Source organism: Anguilla rostrata, chromosome 3 (assembly GCF_018555375.3).
Source record: "Anguilla rostrata isolate EN2019 chromosome 3, ASM1855537v3, whole genome shotgun sequence".
Lineage (NCBI taxonomy): Eukaryota > Metazoa > Chordata > Actinopteri > Anguilliformes > Anguillidae > Anguilla > Anguilla rostrata.
The window spans coordinates 4225923-4244715 of NC_057935.1; the positions used below are offsets into that span (position 1 = coordinate 4225923).

At 48.0% G+C, this 18793-nt stretch overlaps 2 protein-coding genes and 1 long non-coding RNA gene across 3 annotated transcripts in view; 1 reads left to right on the forward strand and 2 right to left on the reverse strand.

Moving 5' to 3' along the window:
• Window positions 1-29: 29 nt before the first annotated feature.
• LOC135249887 (uncharacterized) overlaps window positions 30-18793 on the forward strand; it is a 26129-nt gene continuing 7365 nt past the window's right edge. The window contains exon 1 of the long non-coding RNA XR_010328817.1: window positions 30-278. This is a non-coding gene — a long non-coding RNA (uncharacterized LOC135249887). The remainder of the gene's footprint in view (window positions 279-18793) is intronic.
• On the reverse strand, window positions 3296-10023 carry paqr9 (progestin and adipoQ receptor family member 9). Its single transcript, XM_064325556.1, has one exon. It carries the CDS (start codon window positions 8064-8066, stop codon window positions 6861-6863), a length of 1206 nt encoding a protein of 401 aa, XP_064181626.1. The 5' UTR covers window positions 8067-10023; the 3' UTR covers window positions 3296-6860.
• Window positions 12494-18793, reverse strand: part of LOC135249886 (zinc finger MYND domain-containing protein 15-like) — an 8290-nt gene continuing 1990 nt past the window's right edge. Inside the window, exons 2-10 of the mRNA XM_064325561.1 lie at window positions 18543-18701; window positions 17935-18033; window positions 16124-16240; window positions 15568-15656; window positions 15070-15171; window positions 14335-14464; window positions 14060-14118; window positions 13555-13715; window positions 12494-12997 (exon numbers count right to left, since the gene is read on the reverse strand). Of these exons, the coding sequence (XP_064181631.1) occupies window positions 12796-12997; window positions 13555-13715; window positions 14060-14118; window positions 14335-14464; window positions 15070-15171; window positions 15568-15656; window positions 16124-16240; window positions 17935-18033; window positions 18543-18678 (1095 nt within the window). The 5' untranslated portion in view covers window positions 18679-18701 and the 3' untranslated portion in view covers window positions 12494-12795. The remainder of the gene's footprint in view (window positions 12998-13554; window positions 13716-14059; window positions 14119-14334; window positions 14465-15069; window positions 15172-15567; window positions 15657-16123; window positions 16241-17934; window positions 18034-18542; window positions 18702-18793) is intronic.

Sequence of the window (18793 nt, forward strand, 5' to 3'; positions counted from 1 at the left end):
TCGGTCCGCCGGAGAGGCGGATTGGTCTCGGCTGCGCCGGCTGGTGGAGAGAGCACACGCACCTGGGCTGCGTTAGCTAATCAGCCCAGGTGCTTAAAGGTGTGCTGCGGGGCCTAACACCGAGAGCGAGTTTCTTTATTTGAGTTTATTTCCAGTTTTGTTTCTTTTAAAACGGGGAACCGTGACGGACAACTTCATGCGACAGACAACTGTGTTCCCCCGCACCTGCCGCATATCCCTCCCAGGGGTGTCACGCGGGTGTGACAATTGCATTACAGGTATTTAGCAGATGCTCTTATCCAACTTGCACAACTTTTTACATCGCATTTACACTGCATCCATTTATACAGCTGGGTGTATACTGAAGCAATGGAAATGCAGGTTAAGTACCTTGCTCAAGGGTACACTGGCATCCAGGAATCGAACGTGCAACCTTTAGATTACTAGCCCAGGTCCTTACCCATTATGCTACACTACGGCGTACTCTGACCCTACTATTGCATCATTCACGAAAGAGACGATAATACTTCTTGAATCCTTCATTCCTCTCAGACACTGATTTTTTTTTAAAAAAATGTTTATTAAGATACGTTGTGAAAACACGGAAGGAAACCAAATAGTCTTCAGAAAATCACGTAGCCTAAGTCTCAAATGGTTGTGCCCGCTCCGTGAACAATGCGTTAATTCCCTGTTCAGCTCAGCTGCAGAGTCTGTCCTGTTCTGAGATAAAAGGTTCTTTGTAGCACAAAGGTAATTGACGATGCTTTATATAAAAACCTCTATGATAACAATTGCGAGCTCCGTGTTCTTTCACTGGATCTATTTTACCTCAGGACAAATTTGGCTGGAGCTGAAGGGTGTCACTTCAAACGTGGCCTCACTGTTACGGTCTATTTTGAGGGCCTTTGTATAAGCCTCGCAATTTTGCTTTGATTAATTTTTATCACAGTAAATCTATGCCTCACACTATTTTTGGATTATGTTCGATGATGGCAGTGATTGATGATTTTTTTTTGTTTTTTTTGTTTCGATTTTCAACATCTCACTGCCTCCCCTTCCTCTCTTTGGAGGAGAGATTTATTTTTGTATGATACATCTGAATTATTTACAAAACAGTTTTATCAGGTAGACCGCTCCACCATTAGCCAGTTCAGGCCAACTGTAATGACACGTCAACCCAACTTTCTGAGCTGACCGTATGGATTGGCAGACTTGCAGAGGCAAAGATGGTGAATTGCTCACGATAATATTCTTCCCGATTCTTCAGTATTTCTGCAAAGAAAAGCCATTTTCTTGTGTTACTCATGAGCACAGAGCCAAACTGGAAAATTCACAAAATCCTTTTAATGTGGCTATTTTTTATCTAGTATGGGCTTTACATTGTATATATATACGGCTGAAATTTAATTTAAGCAAATTGTCTGAATTGCCTTTTCCTGCAGCATTGCCCCCACTTGGCATTTGAATGTGCCACCAGGTTAAAAGCCTTGTCTTTTAACCAATCCACAGATAGAGCCATATAGATGCAGCTGCTGCTATGCCCCTGCATTGCCCCCTGTGGCCAAAATAGACCCTGCACCAATGATGTCATGGCTCAAGGGTGGCAACCATGGCAACCTGAGGCCACATGCAAACTTACAGCTGTTTTTAAGTCGCCTGATGACGCTCATAATCTGTGTGTACATATATATAGTGCACAAAAACTATAATATGATGTGTGACATATTTTAATTCTATTTGTAGAAACATATTAAGCTTTCTTAAAAGAATGTAATATGACAGTATTGAACGGCTCACTATTTTATATTACGTTATTTTAATTGAACATTTTGGAGTGGTTTAGCTACTTACCTTATGTATGCAGCGCCTATCAGTGTTTGCTCAAACATGCGAACCACAGAGGGGCATTCGGGGTACGAGAGGCAGCCCACCTACAAGTTTGCCCCCCCCCCCCCCCCCCCCATCCCACCCCCCATGAAACAAGAGCTATGAGGTCAGCTTTGAGAACAGTAGCATGTCAGAGGTAAGAGGCCACCACTGATGCCTGTGAAACCATTAAGTGTCATTCATCAGTGTGTAATTAGTAATGCAGATTGCAGCCTGTTTTTTTTTTTGTTTTGTTTTTGTTTTTTAAACTGTGTGAAGTGTACGCACAACCGTCTATCTGCGTCTCCAAATCCCCTTTGGCGTTTTCGCTGTTAATGGCGACCTCTAGTGGCCACTCGTGCCACGCAGCTCAGGTTGTCCTGGAAGGGATAAAATTTTGCTTTGAGGTAGTAGTACTCCGTGTTCCCTCCCTAAGTCACTGCGTAATATGATCTCTGATCAGCCCGTCCATAAAAAGACTGGCTACGAGCCAGGCAGCTCGTAGTGAATTACAATATCCCAGCCTCAGCGACATGTCTGTGGGAAGTAGGCCACCGCTGACCGCTTTCATATTAATTAAATGTATCTGAAAAGGACACGGGAAGGGGGAGGTGGTTAATAGACCAATGGTCGCGTCTGGTCGCCGGGGTTTTCCGGACCGACTCACAAGGCGCGCACACACAGACACACACAGACGAACGCAACCACAGAAGCACTGTGACATTCTCACTGGCATCTCTTCTCTCTCACTCACTCATTCTCACACACACTCAGTCTCACACTCTTTGTCACACACTATGTCTCTCGTACACTCTCTCTCACACACACACACACACACACACACACACACAAACAACCCCACCCCCCCGTCAATGACTCTCTCTCCCTCAGGCGGCAGGAAAGGTGGAGGAGGGGAGGGGAGGGGAGGGGGGGGAGGTCTGGAATATCAGTAGACAGAGAGAAAGGAGAGAGGGAAACATTACACCTCCCCATCACTCGTTCCAAATCCCTTATTCTGTCACTGCTGGCTTCTTCCTTTTTACTGGCCCTAAGCTCTTATAGTACACACCACACATACACACCACACACACACACGCAAACACACACATACGTACATGCGCCCGCACACACACACTCGAATGCACACACATACGTGCACGCGCACACACACGTGCAGAGTGGCCGACAGCAACTACACATGAAAACACAAGCTCTGACCTGTCGCTAGCGAACATTTGCAAAAAAATTTGTATCATTCAAAACAGACTTGAGTTCGACCGCATGACAATGGGCCCCGAAGTGAAGCAGGGGGGGAAAAGCCGCGATGCCTTTCATCTGACGAACCACACAAACAGAAAAGGCTTTTCTTCATCGGAAGAACAGAACGTCTCATTCACAACACAGGAAGCACAACACGACGCACATCCTGCGCGATTCTCATTGGCTTAATTTATTAGTTTTTTAAGATTTCAATAGCTAGCTCTCAAGAGTGCAATATTTTCTACATCAGTGCAGAAAACAAAGAACAAAAACTAAAAAAAAAAAATGAAAAGAAAGTTCAAAACAGTTTCATTTTCAGATGTGTTAACCTGGGATGTAATACAGGGTTAATTAGGCCTATTTATGTATTTATTTTTAAAGGATATGCTCATTTTTCATCGCTAACAGAACACGGGGTGCGGTGCCCCACGGGCCCGACGATCCTGAGTACGGTACACTGTGACCCAAAATCACAGCCTCACATTCACCCTCCGGTTTCAAGTCTGGCGTCCCAGCCGCTCAGGACCGGGACAGGTCGAGAAATTAAAGCGATACAGAATTTTAAAAAAAAACACACACCCAGAGAACGCTGAAATTCATAATCATCATCATCATCGTCATCATCATCACTATCGTCAACATCATCATCATCATAGTCATCATCATCATCACAATCATCATCACAATCATTGTCATCATCATCACTATCATCATCGTCATCATCATCGCAATCATCAGCGTCATCATCATCACTATCATCATCATGGTCAACATCATCATCATCACAATCATCATCGTCATCATCATCATCACAATCAGCATCATCACACATCTCACATAGGAGCAAAATGTCAGGGGAAATAATTGCACAATTCCTGGTGCTATACAGTAAGGGATCTGCACCTAGACGGTTCTATGCAAAGATGTTCCACACACTGACCTCCCCCAACGTCCCCCCCATAAAGGACTATTACAAACACCATCCTGAGGCATATTATACAGTAAAGGTGCAACTGTACCAAAAAAAAAACCTGTCACTTCAGGAGCCACGGCCAATGGTCCCCATTCCGCACACAGAATATCTTTGTTGAAGACAAAGAGCCAACTCTTCTCCCCCTGGGACAGGAGAAGAAAGCAATGAGAAGAAACCGTGTAGCACAAGCCTTGATCCACTCCTCGGATCAAGAATCTTGCACTGATCACACCAGTATAAAGAAAACGATCCCTCCGTAGGAACCAATGAGAGAGAGGTGGTTCATTTTGAAGGAAGTGCAACGTTCCGCAGTTTCTGACTGAAGGGGTGGCTCACATCTCATTTCTGATTTAAAAAAAAAAGAAACTCAGCTCCGAGGTCTGAGGTCTGAGTCACCATCGAGGGTAACGCTCCGATTGGCTGGAGACATGATGACCAGCTCTTCTGCTCCCTGACTGGCCCGCGATGCTCTGACACGGTCCGGAACAACGCAGAGGATTGGTTAACTGGCCGACACGTTCACAACAGGCTTTATAAATAAATAATCAATTTAAAAGAAAGGGACAATAACCCGTACAACCTTTCGGATTCACCGGTGCAATCTGCAGTGCAAATCAACTTGAGGAAAACTTAAAAACAGTTGCTGCCGTTAGTTTAAACATCAAAACGTCTTCGAAGCAGTTCTAAAAAAAAAAAAAAAAAAAGGTCAGAGGTGTACAACAGTGCCACTCCTTTTTCCCCCCATTCACCTGTTTCTGAACAACAGAAATGAAGAGCTTTAGATTATCCCACGCAGGTACACTAGAGTGAAGAGGACAGCGAAGGCCCCTGTGTCCACGTCTGGGATTAAATGAGGGTAAAACCAGTGTTGAGGACAAGACGGACCGTTTTGCAGTCTGGTCACTTAACGGCCGGGACTTCAGCAGACCATCTGGAGGTGTTTTAACATGAACAGAAGGCCGGCTCATTAGCTGTCTCACTGGCGGCGCTAAAGAGTGATCACAGAACAGAAAAGTGCAAAAAAAAATACAAAAACAATTACATAACAATTGAGTCAGCAGCTTCTCTCACAAACACCATGTTCTTTAGTGAGACTGCATTTTTTTCACACACACACAAAAAAAAACCACAGCCCGTAAACTCCACTTCCTCAAGCTCTCTGAATTCAGTGTAGAACTCAGCGCTTCAGAAATTTGAACGTCTTTCCAAACGACGTCACAGCTCACCGCATAAAGTAGAGCTTTTAAGATGTCCACTCCTCTGGGAGGTTTTCAGATATGGGCTGAGGTGAATTGAGTTTCTTTTCTTTTGACAACACCACCTTCATAATGTTAGTAAAAGAACAGACCCCATCAAACAACAGTGGAACTGGACGTTATAACATCAGGTGCACCGTTGTGCGGATGCACGGCTAGTACTGTCTGTTTCCTTATAATGAGGAATTGGTGATGCAAGCAACACAAAAACCCTGCCTAAAACTGCCCTTGTGTGCAAAAAAAAATGCAGTGGACTAATTCTGCAGTGAAACACCATTCGTGTTGTGTCTGCTACTTCACTTCCTGTTGCTAGGTTTCGCCCAGAATAAAAGAGGAAATACGAGCGAGCGAGAGAGGAGGAGGAGGAGGAGGAGGGGAGAGATACATACGTGCAGAGGGGAAAAAGAGGAGTGAGAGGGAGGGTGGAAAAAGAGGGAGGACAGGACAGCCAGCGCCATGGGAGAGGAGAGCAGAGCGTGAGTGGTTTTAATTGGTGTCACCGCTGGCTGTGGCAGTGTTTGAACAGCTGGTCCCACAATGCCCCTGGCTAATGCTAAATGGCCTAAGGCTTCCCTTCCCAAACCCCAGCCCCTAGCAGCACACTGCAAATGGTCTTAAAGATCGGTTTGGAAGCGAATACCCTGCAAGCAATAAAAAAAAAAAAGCTCATACGGACTCAAAACTGCACATGCGTCACGTAGGAACAGGAGAGGAAATAGTCACATTAGCATCACCAAAAAAAACAAAAACAAAACAAACAAAAAAACATAAGAAACACTTTCATAAGGCTCAGGATGAAGCTCATTCGAGCTTCAGCCGAAGAACCTTCGACCTGAATATCTACCCAATGAGAGAAGCAACTATGTTAGATAATAATCTGCCTACCTAAAGCAGTAACTATTTATCTTACTAATGTTAATGTTTCAATAGCTCCTAAACATAGGCCACTCCCCCTTTCATGGGCAGAGGTCCACTGTGAGCCTTATATGACATCATCTGATACAACCAATGTACTACACACAGTTCAAAGTTCACACAGTTATTGAACACGAAAAAAAGGCAGGGATTGTCCTGGAAATACAAGCTGTGTCACTGTGCGTATTCTTTCAACGAGAGAAATTCACATTTCTGACAGACATAGCAGTTCCCTCTCTGATCTTTTCCTTTCTTTTTAAAGTTTCATTCTCACCAGATGTTTTTTGACATCTGAACCACACCGGGTTGAACAAAAGATGTCCCCCAATCCCACGACTGGGGGCCGTAAGGTGCTTCCTTAAGATAAAATGAAAAGAACATGTTTAATGTGCACATCATATTCATATGGCCCTATTTATGAAGTTATAAGCACGATATATTAAAACTTCAAAAGAAAACTTAAGTCTTGAGATTTCTGCCACAGAAGGGACACAGACAGTAACCCACAAAATCGGAAAAAAAAAAAAAAAAACTTGAAGAAGAAGAAGAAAGAATCGATGAAGACTCCGGTCCCGGCTCGTTTTCCCCGCTCAGTTGAGTTTGAGGCGCTCGGAGGGCGAGGGCGAGGCCTTGGCCCGCCAGGCGAACCAGGAGATGATCCCGGCGATGCAGCCCTGCAGGGCGAACATCACCCCGTAGGTGGAGCAGAGGGTGGGGCCGGCGATGGGCGGGCGGGACCGGGGCCGGGCGGACGGGGCCAGCAGGGAGAGGGAGAGGGCGGGGCGGAGGGCCAGCGCCCGGATCTCGCCCTTGATCATGTGCAGCTCGTCCAGGATGGAGAGGAAGGTGCAGCAGTGGAACCACTGGTGGCTGTGGCCCCACACGTCGAACCTGCCCGGCGACAGGCGCTCCGGCAGCTTGCTGATGTTGAAGAGCGCCGACGCCAGCAGCCAGAAGCAGTGGCGGTAGAAGTACTGCGCCAGAGTCCCGGAAGGGGATGGCAAGGAGGAGGATGAGGAGGAGGATGGGGGGGAGGACGATGAAGAGGAGGAGGAGGAGGAGGAGAGGAGCAGACGGTAAAACACGGGGGTGGAGGCCACCACGAAGGGGAGCAGGAAGACGGTGGTGCGGATGACGTAGCGATAGCGGCGCCAGTGCTGCCTGGTGTTGCAGCAGGCCAGCGTGCAGATCAGCGCCACCAGGCAGGCGCTGGGGATGTAGAAGCTCTCGAAGAAACGGTGGAGATCGGGCGACGGGGGAGAAGGAGGAGGAGGAGGGAGAGGAAGGAAGGGCCCCCCCGTGGCCCCCGCCGGCCCGTGCCGGGTGGCATTGGGGCACCGCTCGCCCACCGCGCCCGCCTGCGGGTGGATGTAGTAGAAGTAGGCCAGCGCGGACCCCACCGTGTAGGCGCTGATGTTCCCGTAGTCCACGAAGAAGCAGATCTCGCGGATGAGCAGCGACATGGAGTTGAGCAGGTGCGCCATGCTGCTGGCCATCAGCAGGCAGAACACCCCGATGAAGTAGTTCCAGAACGGGTAGAAGAACGGGTCGCTGAGGGGCAGCGTGCCCTCCCACACGAACAGCTCCAGGAAGTGGAAGGCGAAGACGAAGACGGCCAGGAAGTGCGTCCAGAAGTTGCCGGTCTCGTTGGTGGGCCGGAAGGCGGAGACCAGGCACTCGCGCAGGCTGTAGTCCGGGAAGCGGTAGCCCGAGAGGATGAAGCTCTCCGTCACGCGCGGCGGCACGTCCGTGTGCCGGAGGAGCGGCTGCGTGGGACGGCTTCTCTTCAGAAACATGGCTCGGCTCGGCTCGGCTCGGCTCGGCTCGGTTGGGCTTGGCTCGGCTCGGCGGGACGGGACGGGTGCGGGAAGGAGGGATCGCTCTGAGGGCTTATTGGTCCTTAAACACGCGCCACTGACACCTTTCCCAGTCCTGAGTGTTCTTATACCGGCATGGCTGCCGCTTAACGTTTTAATGGCCCCGCGAAGCAATTCACCACAAAGGCCGCCGGAGCGGACAGAGCCTGGCTGAGCGACTCGTTAATCCGACGGCAGCCCTGACAGTTGAATTGCGCTGACAGCAGGAGAAAATAAGCAGAGTCTACAGTGACGAAGACTAAACAAACGAATCCTTCTGAAATAAATCTATCTCAGAAGAAGAATTTCAATAACCCTGAAGTCCGTTAGAAATTACTTCTCAGTCGCCCAGTTGTTCCTTACAGTTACCGACAGTTACTGAGAGTGAAAATGGCTTGAACAACGTGGAAGAGAAGCTTGGTTTTAAACCAAAGTCCAACAGTCCAGCGATCATGGGCACAGTATTTGTATTTTTGCAGTTGACAAGCATTGCTAACGTCACAGTAAACCTTCGGCGCTAGAACAGCACTCGAGAATTATAATTTGGTTAATGGAGGAGTAACAATGCACAAGTGACATTGCTTCTCTGTTTTTTACTCACTTCGACTTATTTGCCCCGGTGAAAGTGCGACAGGCTGGCGGATATCCAAAAAACATCAAGTTAATAAATCATGCTCTCGTGCAGAGCTCTTCGTGGTTAGCGCGTCACGCGCGGACATTTCACCTAACAAAGTTGATCTATATATTCTGGAATTATCCTGTATTTAGCCTACTTGTTCTACCTTGATGTACAATTTTGAAGCACGTTTACAAATCACTGCGTTATTTTAAAAAAACTACATTCAGTTGAGAATACTACCAGGTGCATTTAGACTGCTCCAACTCCAAATACTAGATATCTATGGCTATGCGGCAAATGGTTTCCTGCCAAACACATCAAAAAGGGTTTTAAAAACTAGCGTCAGCGTTAGATTCCCACCCAAAGTAGGTCATTTGGATTAGCTCGCGGTTTTAAACTGGGATTGGTTGACTGTATATTGCATTATTCAGTGTCCGCATGCATAATTCAGGTACCGGTAAATGTACGTATTTTTCGCTCCGGACCTGGACTCGGACCCCCTATGAGATAATAGGTAACAGTATTTTGGTAATATCCTTCCTACACAGTCTCACAGCAAGGTCACTTCGGTGCAGTATGCGCGCTGTCGGCCAAAGGAAGAATGTGTCACGCAGATAGATGCAATTCTCTGGCCCCGTCCGTTATCGGCAGATTACAAGGCCAGATCTTCTCTTTCAAATAGACCCGCAAGCCGGTGTTTCGTAAGTCCGTTGGCTGATAACGTTTCTAATGCGGCATTTCCCGTAAACATCTTTTTACTGCTTACGAGTAATTATTTCGTTCAGGTCACCAAACAAGAGTCCACTTACTGTCGCGGCTTCATCTCCGTTTTGTTTTTCTCATTCAGTTTGTCCTTGAATCGAGCACCCAGAACTGATACAAAGAGTCACGTTATCCAGAGGCAGCTGTAGCCCACAAGAGAAGGGATCATGACAATGTGATCGACTTGCGTAACGGAACTGTAGTCAGCGTCCCATTTCCACGGTCCCGCTAGTGAAAGCGATCCGCTGTTTCCGCGACCGTACTGATGCACCGGCGTCCACCGGCCTCGCTTGACTGTGGGTTCTGCACTGGTCGGCGGTATCTCCACATAAGCAGACGTGATTGTGATAAACGTCCATTGTCCAAAAGGCGCTCGCAGTTAATTTTGCGCCGCGTTTTCTTGCAGAAAACCGAAAGCGCTTGGCCTGCTCTCGACCGGCCGGCTCCTGCTGACTCCTGTCGCGTGCGTAGGGCCGTTCGCCTTATCAGCGCTGCAACGCGGATCTGTCTTGTACAGTCATGCAGTTAGCACCCTCCCCCTCCTCCCCTCTCTCCCTGCTCACTCTGTCTCTTGCTCTACCCCCCCCCCCCCCCCCCGGTTTCTCTTTCTCGCTCTCTCTCTCGTACACGCGTACATCCAGTCGTCGCAATGTCCGCATGACAGCATTTTCATGCTTTTTAACTGAATACAAGGTTTGACTCAGCAGGACAAACATAATTTAATGCTATTTACATAAACACTCGCTCAGAAACTAACAGTGCAGTTTTGATTCGATTATACTCTCCGTTCAACGGTTCCAACTAGGCAAAAGCTAAAACAGGTCCTCGCAGGTTCTCAGAATTTAATTCGGGACGCAGCGCGATACGCCTGCCAAATTCCAATTACACACAAGCCGGCTTGTGAAAGTATTCACACCCACAGCCCGCCGCTTTCACATTCACTGCCCCAGGACACGAAATGAACGTTCAACAAGGACAGGGTGAGCACATAAGAACGTTAAAATAAATAAATAAATAAATAAAAAACCACTGTGGGGAAAAACAGGACCCAGCCTGGGCCAGAAGAGCTGGGTGTTCTCCTCACACTGTTGAATACTTCTTCAAAATATACACTTCACAGAGTCTGATGCAACTGGATTTATTGCAGGTAATTCAAAGATAACATGCAAGAACCCGGGCTGATCTGCGCATATCAATACAAACTGTCTCAAAGCATTCCACAAGACACTTCATAGAAAACGCAAAAGATGCGCACACACACACACAGACAAGGCACACACACACAGACAGGGCACACACACACAGACAGACAAGGCACACACACACAGACAGGGCACACACACACAGACAGACAAGGCACACACACACAGACATACGAGACATACGAGACATACAAGACATACAAGACATACTCTCCTCCCCTGGGGCCGAACGCTCCCTTTTATCCTATCTTAGCTCCTCCTGTTGTGGAGCTCAAGCTTGGACTGTCCCTCATGCTTACATCATTTTACTTTACTCTTTTCCCACACATCATTGTTTCTCATTTTTCAGACACCGTTATTTCCCAATTCTCGGACACCATTATTTATCAGCCCCTTCCTTCCTTATTTTTTAAAAATGATAGTGCTCGTCTCCCACTTGAATCTCCTTCTATAATAAATCACATATTCTGACAACACATTTTCCGGAAAAGGCAGAAGCTTCCGTTAGTTCCACAGATATGCTTGTGTACAGCTTAATTAGCAGGGCAGAAATTATGTGTGTATTACCTGTTTGTTCTAATCGCACATATTTTAGTATGAAGTATGCTAGCCGGATGATACGTCAGGTAGGAGACAGCTGGTGCTCATCGATACACTCCTTTCCCATATACACCGGGCCTGTGCTCTCTAACTACATATCTTTCCCAATACAATGGGCTTTTGTTTTTTGAGTACATCTATATTTATTTCCCACACCACAAGATCTGAATCATTTTAAGTTATAGTGCACACAAGGGCGCGCACGCACACACACACACACACACACACGGCCAGGCTAGGTTTAATTACCAGTTCTCTGATGGTCTGTGTGACCATTTGGAGCTCCTGGCCTGGGGCTAACCAGTCCATGTGGCCAGTTTAAACATGCTGAGTCAGCTGACGTAGGCCAATATGACGCTAGTGTTGGGACTTCCTGGTCCCTGGCCATTTTTTATTTATCATTCAATTTACCGGGAAAGCCCCATCATCTCTTTTACTGTACAGAAAACAAAGACAGAGCCATGAACTAAAACGACAATAGCATAGTAAATGTACCATAAAGGACTAAATATGTTTAGTGTGTGTGTGTGCGATGGGCTTGGTTGGTTGGTGTGCTGGTTTTGTTTTGTGACTTCCCCTTCTCAAAGCTACTGGTGTTGGCTGTGTTTGTATGTATCTATTTTTTTTGAACATTTGGATGCAATTGTACTTCTTACCCACAGCATAAATGTTTCACATTAGGAAGAATTTTTTTTTCATGCAGAGAGTAGTCAATGTGTGGAATAGCCTGCCAGGTCATGTAGCAGAGGCAAAAACTCTGGGGGATTTCAAGACCAGGCTTGATGTGGTGTTAGATACTATCTAGTCTGTAGGTAATCAGAGCACTGGGTACAATTTAGTCAGGGAAATGGCGAGCATTGTTGGGCTGAGTAGCCTGTTCTTGTCATTATGTTATGTTATTTTACAGCCTTCAAAATCAAGCTATTTTTAGTTCTAAACAGGGACCGTAAGAGAGAGACAAAATTGGGAAATGGATCATTTTAATCCCTTGAACCTTAAATCCAAGCAATATAGCTGACCCTTTCCCAACTCACTTTGCAACATAATGCCGAACAAAGTTAAATAAAACCGAACCTTTAGTAGTTTTACGAAGACATAAGCAAATGTTTTGGCTTCTCCAGAGAACATTAAAGACTTAACAGTTACGACACAACACAGCAAATGAAACACCATCCATTTTTAACTGAATTCCACAGCATGTTTGTATTTCACATTTTCATTCACATGAACGTCACGAATACTCTCATCGTCGTTTGTTTTTCTTAAGGTGCCGTTAGTCTGACGCCACTAATTAATTAATTGAGTTAGCGTGGCGCACGTGTCATTTAGGGGCGAAGACATTATACAAGCAGTCACTTCTCCAGACTACGAGCGCACGCGCGCTCTCTCTCTCTCTGAGTCCGCGGGGTGAGGTGTGTGACGCGGGCGCGATCACATGACCCGCGGGCGCGATCACATGACCCGCCGCCACGGGACGCGGAGGAGGTCATTTGCGCTTTCGCGGGATGTTGCGCGCGGCCTGCTTCCTCTCCTTGCGCGTCATCTTGGACCCCTCGGCGGGCGGCTTCTGATTGGCCGGCGGCAGCGGCTGGGCGGGGTCGCACGGCCGGGGGCGGGCGAGGGGAACGCGCTGCGGGCAGGCGGCGACCGTCTTGTAGATGAGGTGGAAAACGAACGCGTTGGAATACCTGAGAGAGAGAGGGAGAGGGGAGAGGGAGAGAGAGGGGCGGGGGGAGGAGAGAGAGAGAGAGAGGAGAGAGGAGAGAGAGAGAGAGAGAGAGGGAGGGAGAGAGAGAGGGAGAGGGGAAGATAGAGAGAGATTTGAGTTTAACAAACCTTTATTGTACAGTACAAATCGCTGTCCCTAGGCTGTCTGTAGGTGTGACATTTTAAAAAGCGCATATTTATTCATTTTATTGCACTGCATTAATTACATGACTTATGCGTCATCGTTAATTGTTTCATTGTGAACTGCTTTGGCGATATTGTTTATACAGTCGTGCCAATCGAATTGAATTGAATTTGGGGAAAATAATTACCATGTGTATACATGAATAACAACAATAGTAACTAAAGTAATAAAAAAGAACAAAATGTTGTGACTAGTACTTCTACTACTAGTACTGCTACCACTATTACTACTGCTGCTGCTGCTGCTACTGCTACGGCTACTACCCCGGCTACTGCTACTACTATTTTTAATAATAATAAAGTCATAACTGTCCCTTGATCAGCAGGCTCTTACCAGGGCAGTCTGTTGTCTCCCCTCGCCACGCGCAGCGGGGAGTGGAAGGGGTTGATGTGCGGGGGGGAGAGGGCGCCCCCGGTGGCCGCGCCCATCACCTGCTGGCTGCACACGCAGCTCAGCTCGTTGTCCTCGCAGAAGTAGGCGGGCACCTTCAGGGACTGGTCACGGGTGGGATTAAAAATTATGACATCATCGCGTGACATCACACCCTCACCCAAAGAGTACATAGGTATGCATGGGTCGATTTTAAATTTTTTTTTTTTTTTTACACGTGTGCTTTTGTGAAGCTAGACGACTGTAGCTGCAAGTCAACACTAATGAACAGCCACTCGTGTCCGTTCAGTTAAACGATGCTTTGTTGGCATGACTGTTAAATGCGACCCTTGCTAGCACGAGAAATGAAGCGATGATTTGTAAAGTTTTTAAAAATAAAGTTTTTAATTTGCATAAAATGGAAATATAGCATCGCAAAGATTATGAATGTGACAGGTGAGGCCCTTACCTGCAGCCTGGGGAGAGTACTGAGCCAGAAGTCATGCAGGCGAAAGGCTGGCCTGAAACCTGCAGAGGCACACGCACACACACACACACACACACACACACGTACACACACACACACACACACACACGAACATACACACACACACACACACACATACACACGAACATACACACACACACACACACACACACACACATACTTTGAGTTAGAGCAGCGGTTCGTTTCTCGACAGACTCAGCTAGTGCACATGTTCCCCCCAAGTTCCCCACACGCACCAATCACCAGATCCGGTTTGGGGCCCTGCAGCATGTGATAGGCCCTTCGGTAACCTCTGACCCGGATGCTCCTCTTGCCCACGCCGTCCTCTTGGGCGAAGCTTGGGCACACAAGGGCTAATCGGTCTCCCTGGGAGAGCGGAGATCGGGTCAGTGTCAGTCATTCTGTAAATGAGCTGTCATCCATTTTAAAATCCATTTTCATTCTCCTTTCTTCCTTCTCCGTCTCATTTCAAATGACGAACTGCTATTTATTTAAGCAGGCCTCGTGTCACACATCTCGATGATGGTAAATGGACTGCATTTATATAGCGCTTTTATCCAAAGCGCTTTACAATTGATGCCCCTCATTCGCCAGAGCAATTAGGGGTTAGGTGTCTTGCTCAAGGACACTTCGACACGCCCAGGCCGGGGTTTGAACCGGCAACCCTCCGACTGCCAGACAACCGCTCTTACCTCCTGAGCCATGTCACCGCACTACACTACACATTGATTAGGGTGTAACTTGAATCCAATTCGATTGCAGTCTCTAACTCTAGTGGTGGTTTTCTCTACCATGCTAAATGCTAGCTCTGTATGTTACTTTAAGCATCTCTTAGATTGGCAGTTGGGAGCCAGTTGTGCCCAAACCATCGATACCGCAATGCGGGACAAGAGGAGAAGGCCAGATCACGTGATGGGGGGCCTGAATGTGGAAGGCCGTTGACATGATGGGGTCAAAGACCTTCTCTCTACCTTCTGCTGCAGAAGAAACTGTTGCTCGTCGCACTCCTGAGGCAGCCCCTCCCCGATGAACAAGAGTTCAAAGGTCACGTGCGGGAGGAGCATGGCCAACTCCTGCAGGGAAGAAGGACGGTAAGAGTGACGGGTGAGGACTCGCCCCCTCACGTGTGCGGAACCTGGGTGTAAAACCTGGGCTGATACAGGCGCCAGAATTTGGGAGGGTTGAGCGAGAACAGGGGGGCATAAAACTCCAACTCCCAGAGGGCCAGAGCGTCTGCAAGTTTCTGTGGTTTCCTTTTCCGGGTCTGCAGCCATTTTAGGCCGACCAGGGGCTTAAGTTAAACACTCATGTGCTGAAACACACCATAGAAACAGCACTCAGTACAGGAGTCTGATTCCCGCGCTGAGCTAAGAGATGGATAGGGGTGGGTAAATGTTCTAATAGGTGCCGTGGCAACTGACGGGGTGTGTTGCATTCTGGGAGAAACACTCAGAGAATGTGTAGCTTACCCAGAAAACCAAGAGGGACTGGAATTCTCTGTTGGACTCGATGATGTGGATCTTCAAAGACTTCTTCTTCAGGATGTTCAGTTCAGGAACTGAAAGGTTGGTGGTGGAGGGGAGCGCATAGTACAGTCATAGTGTGAAACACACACTCACGCACATATGCACACACACACACTCTCTCTCACACACTCACGCACATATGCACACACACACACTGTCTCTGACACACTCACGCACATATGCACACACACACACACTCTCTCGCACACTCACGCACATATGCACACACACACACACTCTCGCACACTCACACATACACACACACGCACACATTCTCTCTCTCACACACACACACTCACTCTCTCTCACACTCACACACACACACACACACACTCTCTCTCTCACACACTCACACACACGCACACTCTCCCTCTCTCACGCACACGCAAACGCACACACACACACTCACACACACACGCACACATTCTCTCTCTCTCACACACACACACACACACGCACACGCACACGCACACACACACACACACACACACACACTTACAGTCTCGCGGGACCAGCGATGTCATGATGTAGTAGATGGACAGAGGGGAGCTGAGCAGAGCCGCCACTGGGGAGGAGAGGCTGAGACCTCGCCACTTACAGTACTGCAGCCAGCACACTGAGGGGGGGAGGGGGAGGGAGGAGAGAGAGAGGAGGGAGGGAGGAGGGGGAGGGGGGAGAGAGAGAGAGAGAGAGAGGAGGGAGGGGGAGGAGAGAGGAGGAGGAGGGGGAGAGAGGAGGGGGAAGGGAGGGGAGAGAGAGGGAGAGAGAAGAGGAGGGAGGGGGAGAGAGGAGAGGGGGGAGGGGGAGAGAAGAGGGGAGAGAGGAGGAGAGGAAAGGGAGACAGGAGGAAGGGGAAAGAGAGAGAAGGAGGGGAGAGGGGAGAGGGAGAGAGAGAAGGGAGAGAGAGAGACTGTAAGATTTAAAAACCTTTGTCTTTTTTTCGTATACAGTAATCCAGTTCATCACACCATATTCACAAGAGAAAAAAAGGCATTGCAGCTGCTGTTTTCACTGTCAGATAAAAACTAAAAATGTAAAATAATCTGCCCTACATTGTCCACATCACACACAAACCCCGCACCCCCCCTCCCGCCCCCAACAAAAACTAAAAATGTAAAATAATCTGCCCTACATTGTGCACCTCACACACAAACCCCGCACCCCCCCCAACACCCAAGAGAGTGGAAACGTTCTATTTAGCGGTTTAAAAAAAAAAAAAAAAAAAAAAAAAACGAGCAGAGAGGAAACGTTTCTATTTAGATCATCTCAAATTGAAGCCTGTCGATAAACCAGGAACCAAAAACACAAAACAAACACGAAACCACAGCGGCAGAGAACCACGAAAATCAAGCGTCACACAACAGCGAGCAGAAGACCGCACCTCCTGCACTTTCACTTTGCCCTCACGAGGTAAGCCGTCGAGTCAATAAAAGGCTCAAAGTGTTCACGTCTCCTCTTATGGGGGAAAAAAAAAAAATAGGCTTTTCAAGCTAAAGCCCAGGACGTGACCTTGGACTCTCAAACTCTCATTTTGAAAAGTGATCCATCCATCCGGTAGGATCAGTGCCAGAGGGTCTTAAGTTCACGACCTGCAGCAAGGGGCGTCTGCAGCTATAATTCGACTCGAGGTCACCAGCCCGCTTTGGGGACGCGGCTTCCGCTGGTCGGTCGCCAGGGCCGGACCGCCGCTCGAGTGTCCAGCTGTTCTGCCCGTTAACTGACCGCCGTGTTATTCTACCGTCGAAACGCATTGGATTTACCCATAAATACGCGCGGTATGCGCGCTGTGTTTGCGCCAACTCAGACTGGTCGGGCTGCGTCCCGAGGAGCCACCCACGGTCCATATTTACACCCGACACACCTTAATAAATAAACACAGCATCTCTCTTCTCTGTCCGAGATACACAATTTGAGCATGAGAGAGAGAGAGGGAGAGGGAGAGAGACCAAAAGACCAAGACCGAGCATATAAACATGTACATATTTATTGATTTACTATTGCTGTATTGTTGTTGCTGTTATTGCAATACATTGTCATGTTTGTCATAATAGTTATTTTTATATCATTATTATTTTATTTGTATTTATATGTATGCTTTGGCAATAATTACATTTGTATTTCATGTGAATAATGCAACTTGAGTTTGAATTTGAGAGAGAGAGAGAGGAGGAAAATGGAAGGGGGAGCAGTGGGACAGGGAGGGAGTCGGAGGAGAGAGCTTCGCCTCAGAGGGAACCAGAAAGCACCGCCGGGCTCCAGGACACCGGAGCTGGACGGAAACGCGTTTGGGGAAGCGGGGGCCGGTCTTACCCAGTGGGGCGGTCAGGCTGGGGGCACGGGGGCCCTTGCCAGGACAGGACAGCAAGATGTCCGATTCTGCTCTCAAGGGCCCATACGGATCAGCATGACCTGCACACACACACACACACACACACACACGCACGCACACACACACACACGCACACACACGCATGCATGCACACACACACACACACGCACACACACACACACGCACACGCACACGCACACACACACGCATGCATGCACACACAGGCACACACACACACACACACACACACACACATACACGCACACACATACACACACACACACACACGCATACACACACAGGCAAACACACACACACACATGCACGCACACACAGGCACACAAACATATACACACACACATGTGCGCACACACACATCCACACAGACGCACACACACACAGATCACATGTGACTTCAGACACTTAAGCCTCTATTCAGGGTCCTAGCCAGTTGGCGGTGAAATAAATATGACTTGCTTCAGCGATTACAGTTTGCCACGGTTCCATTAGACCGATGTTCTGAAACTTGTGTGTGTAAATTCTTACTGCAATTTATGAACTCTTGGTCTCAGTCCTGGGTCGTACCAACCTGTCAACCATGTGGGGGAGCTCTCTCCGGAATGGTCCATCTCAGAATGTAGCAGAAAGTGCGGGGAGCGCACCAGCAGGCTCCAGTGAACCCAGTACCCGTGGTCTAGCCTGTTCTGAGTCAGGAAGCGCTCCATCTCAAAGTCCTCCCCTGTCACCTCTGAAGGGAGGTGAGGAAACACAGAGCAATGTGAATAAAAGAGGGGTAGAGAGAGAAAAAGAGGAATCAAAAAGTATATCCTTTGTTTTACT

Excerpts from the sequence above, each read along its gene's own strand:
- paqr9 (XM_064325556.1), bottom strand. The coding sequence starts at position 8,066 with ATGTTTCTGAAGAGAAGCCGTCCCACGCAGCCGCTCCTCCGGCACACG.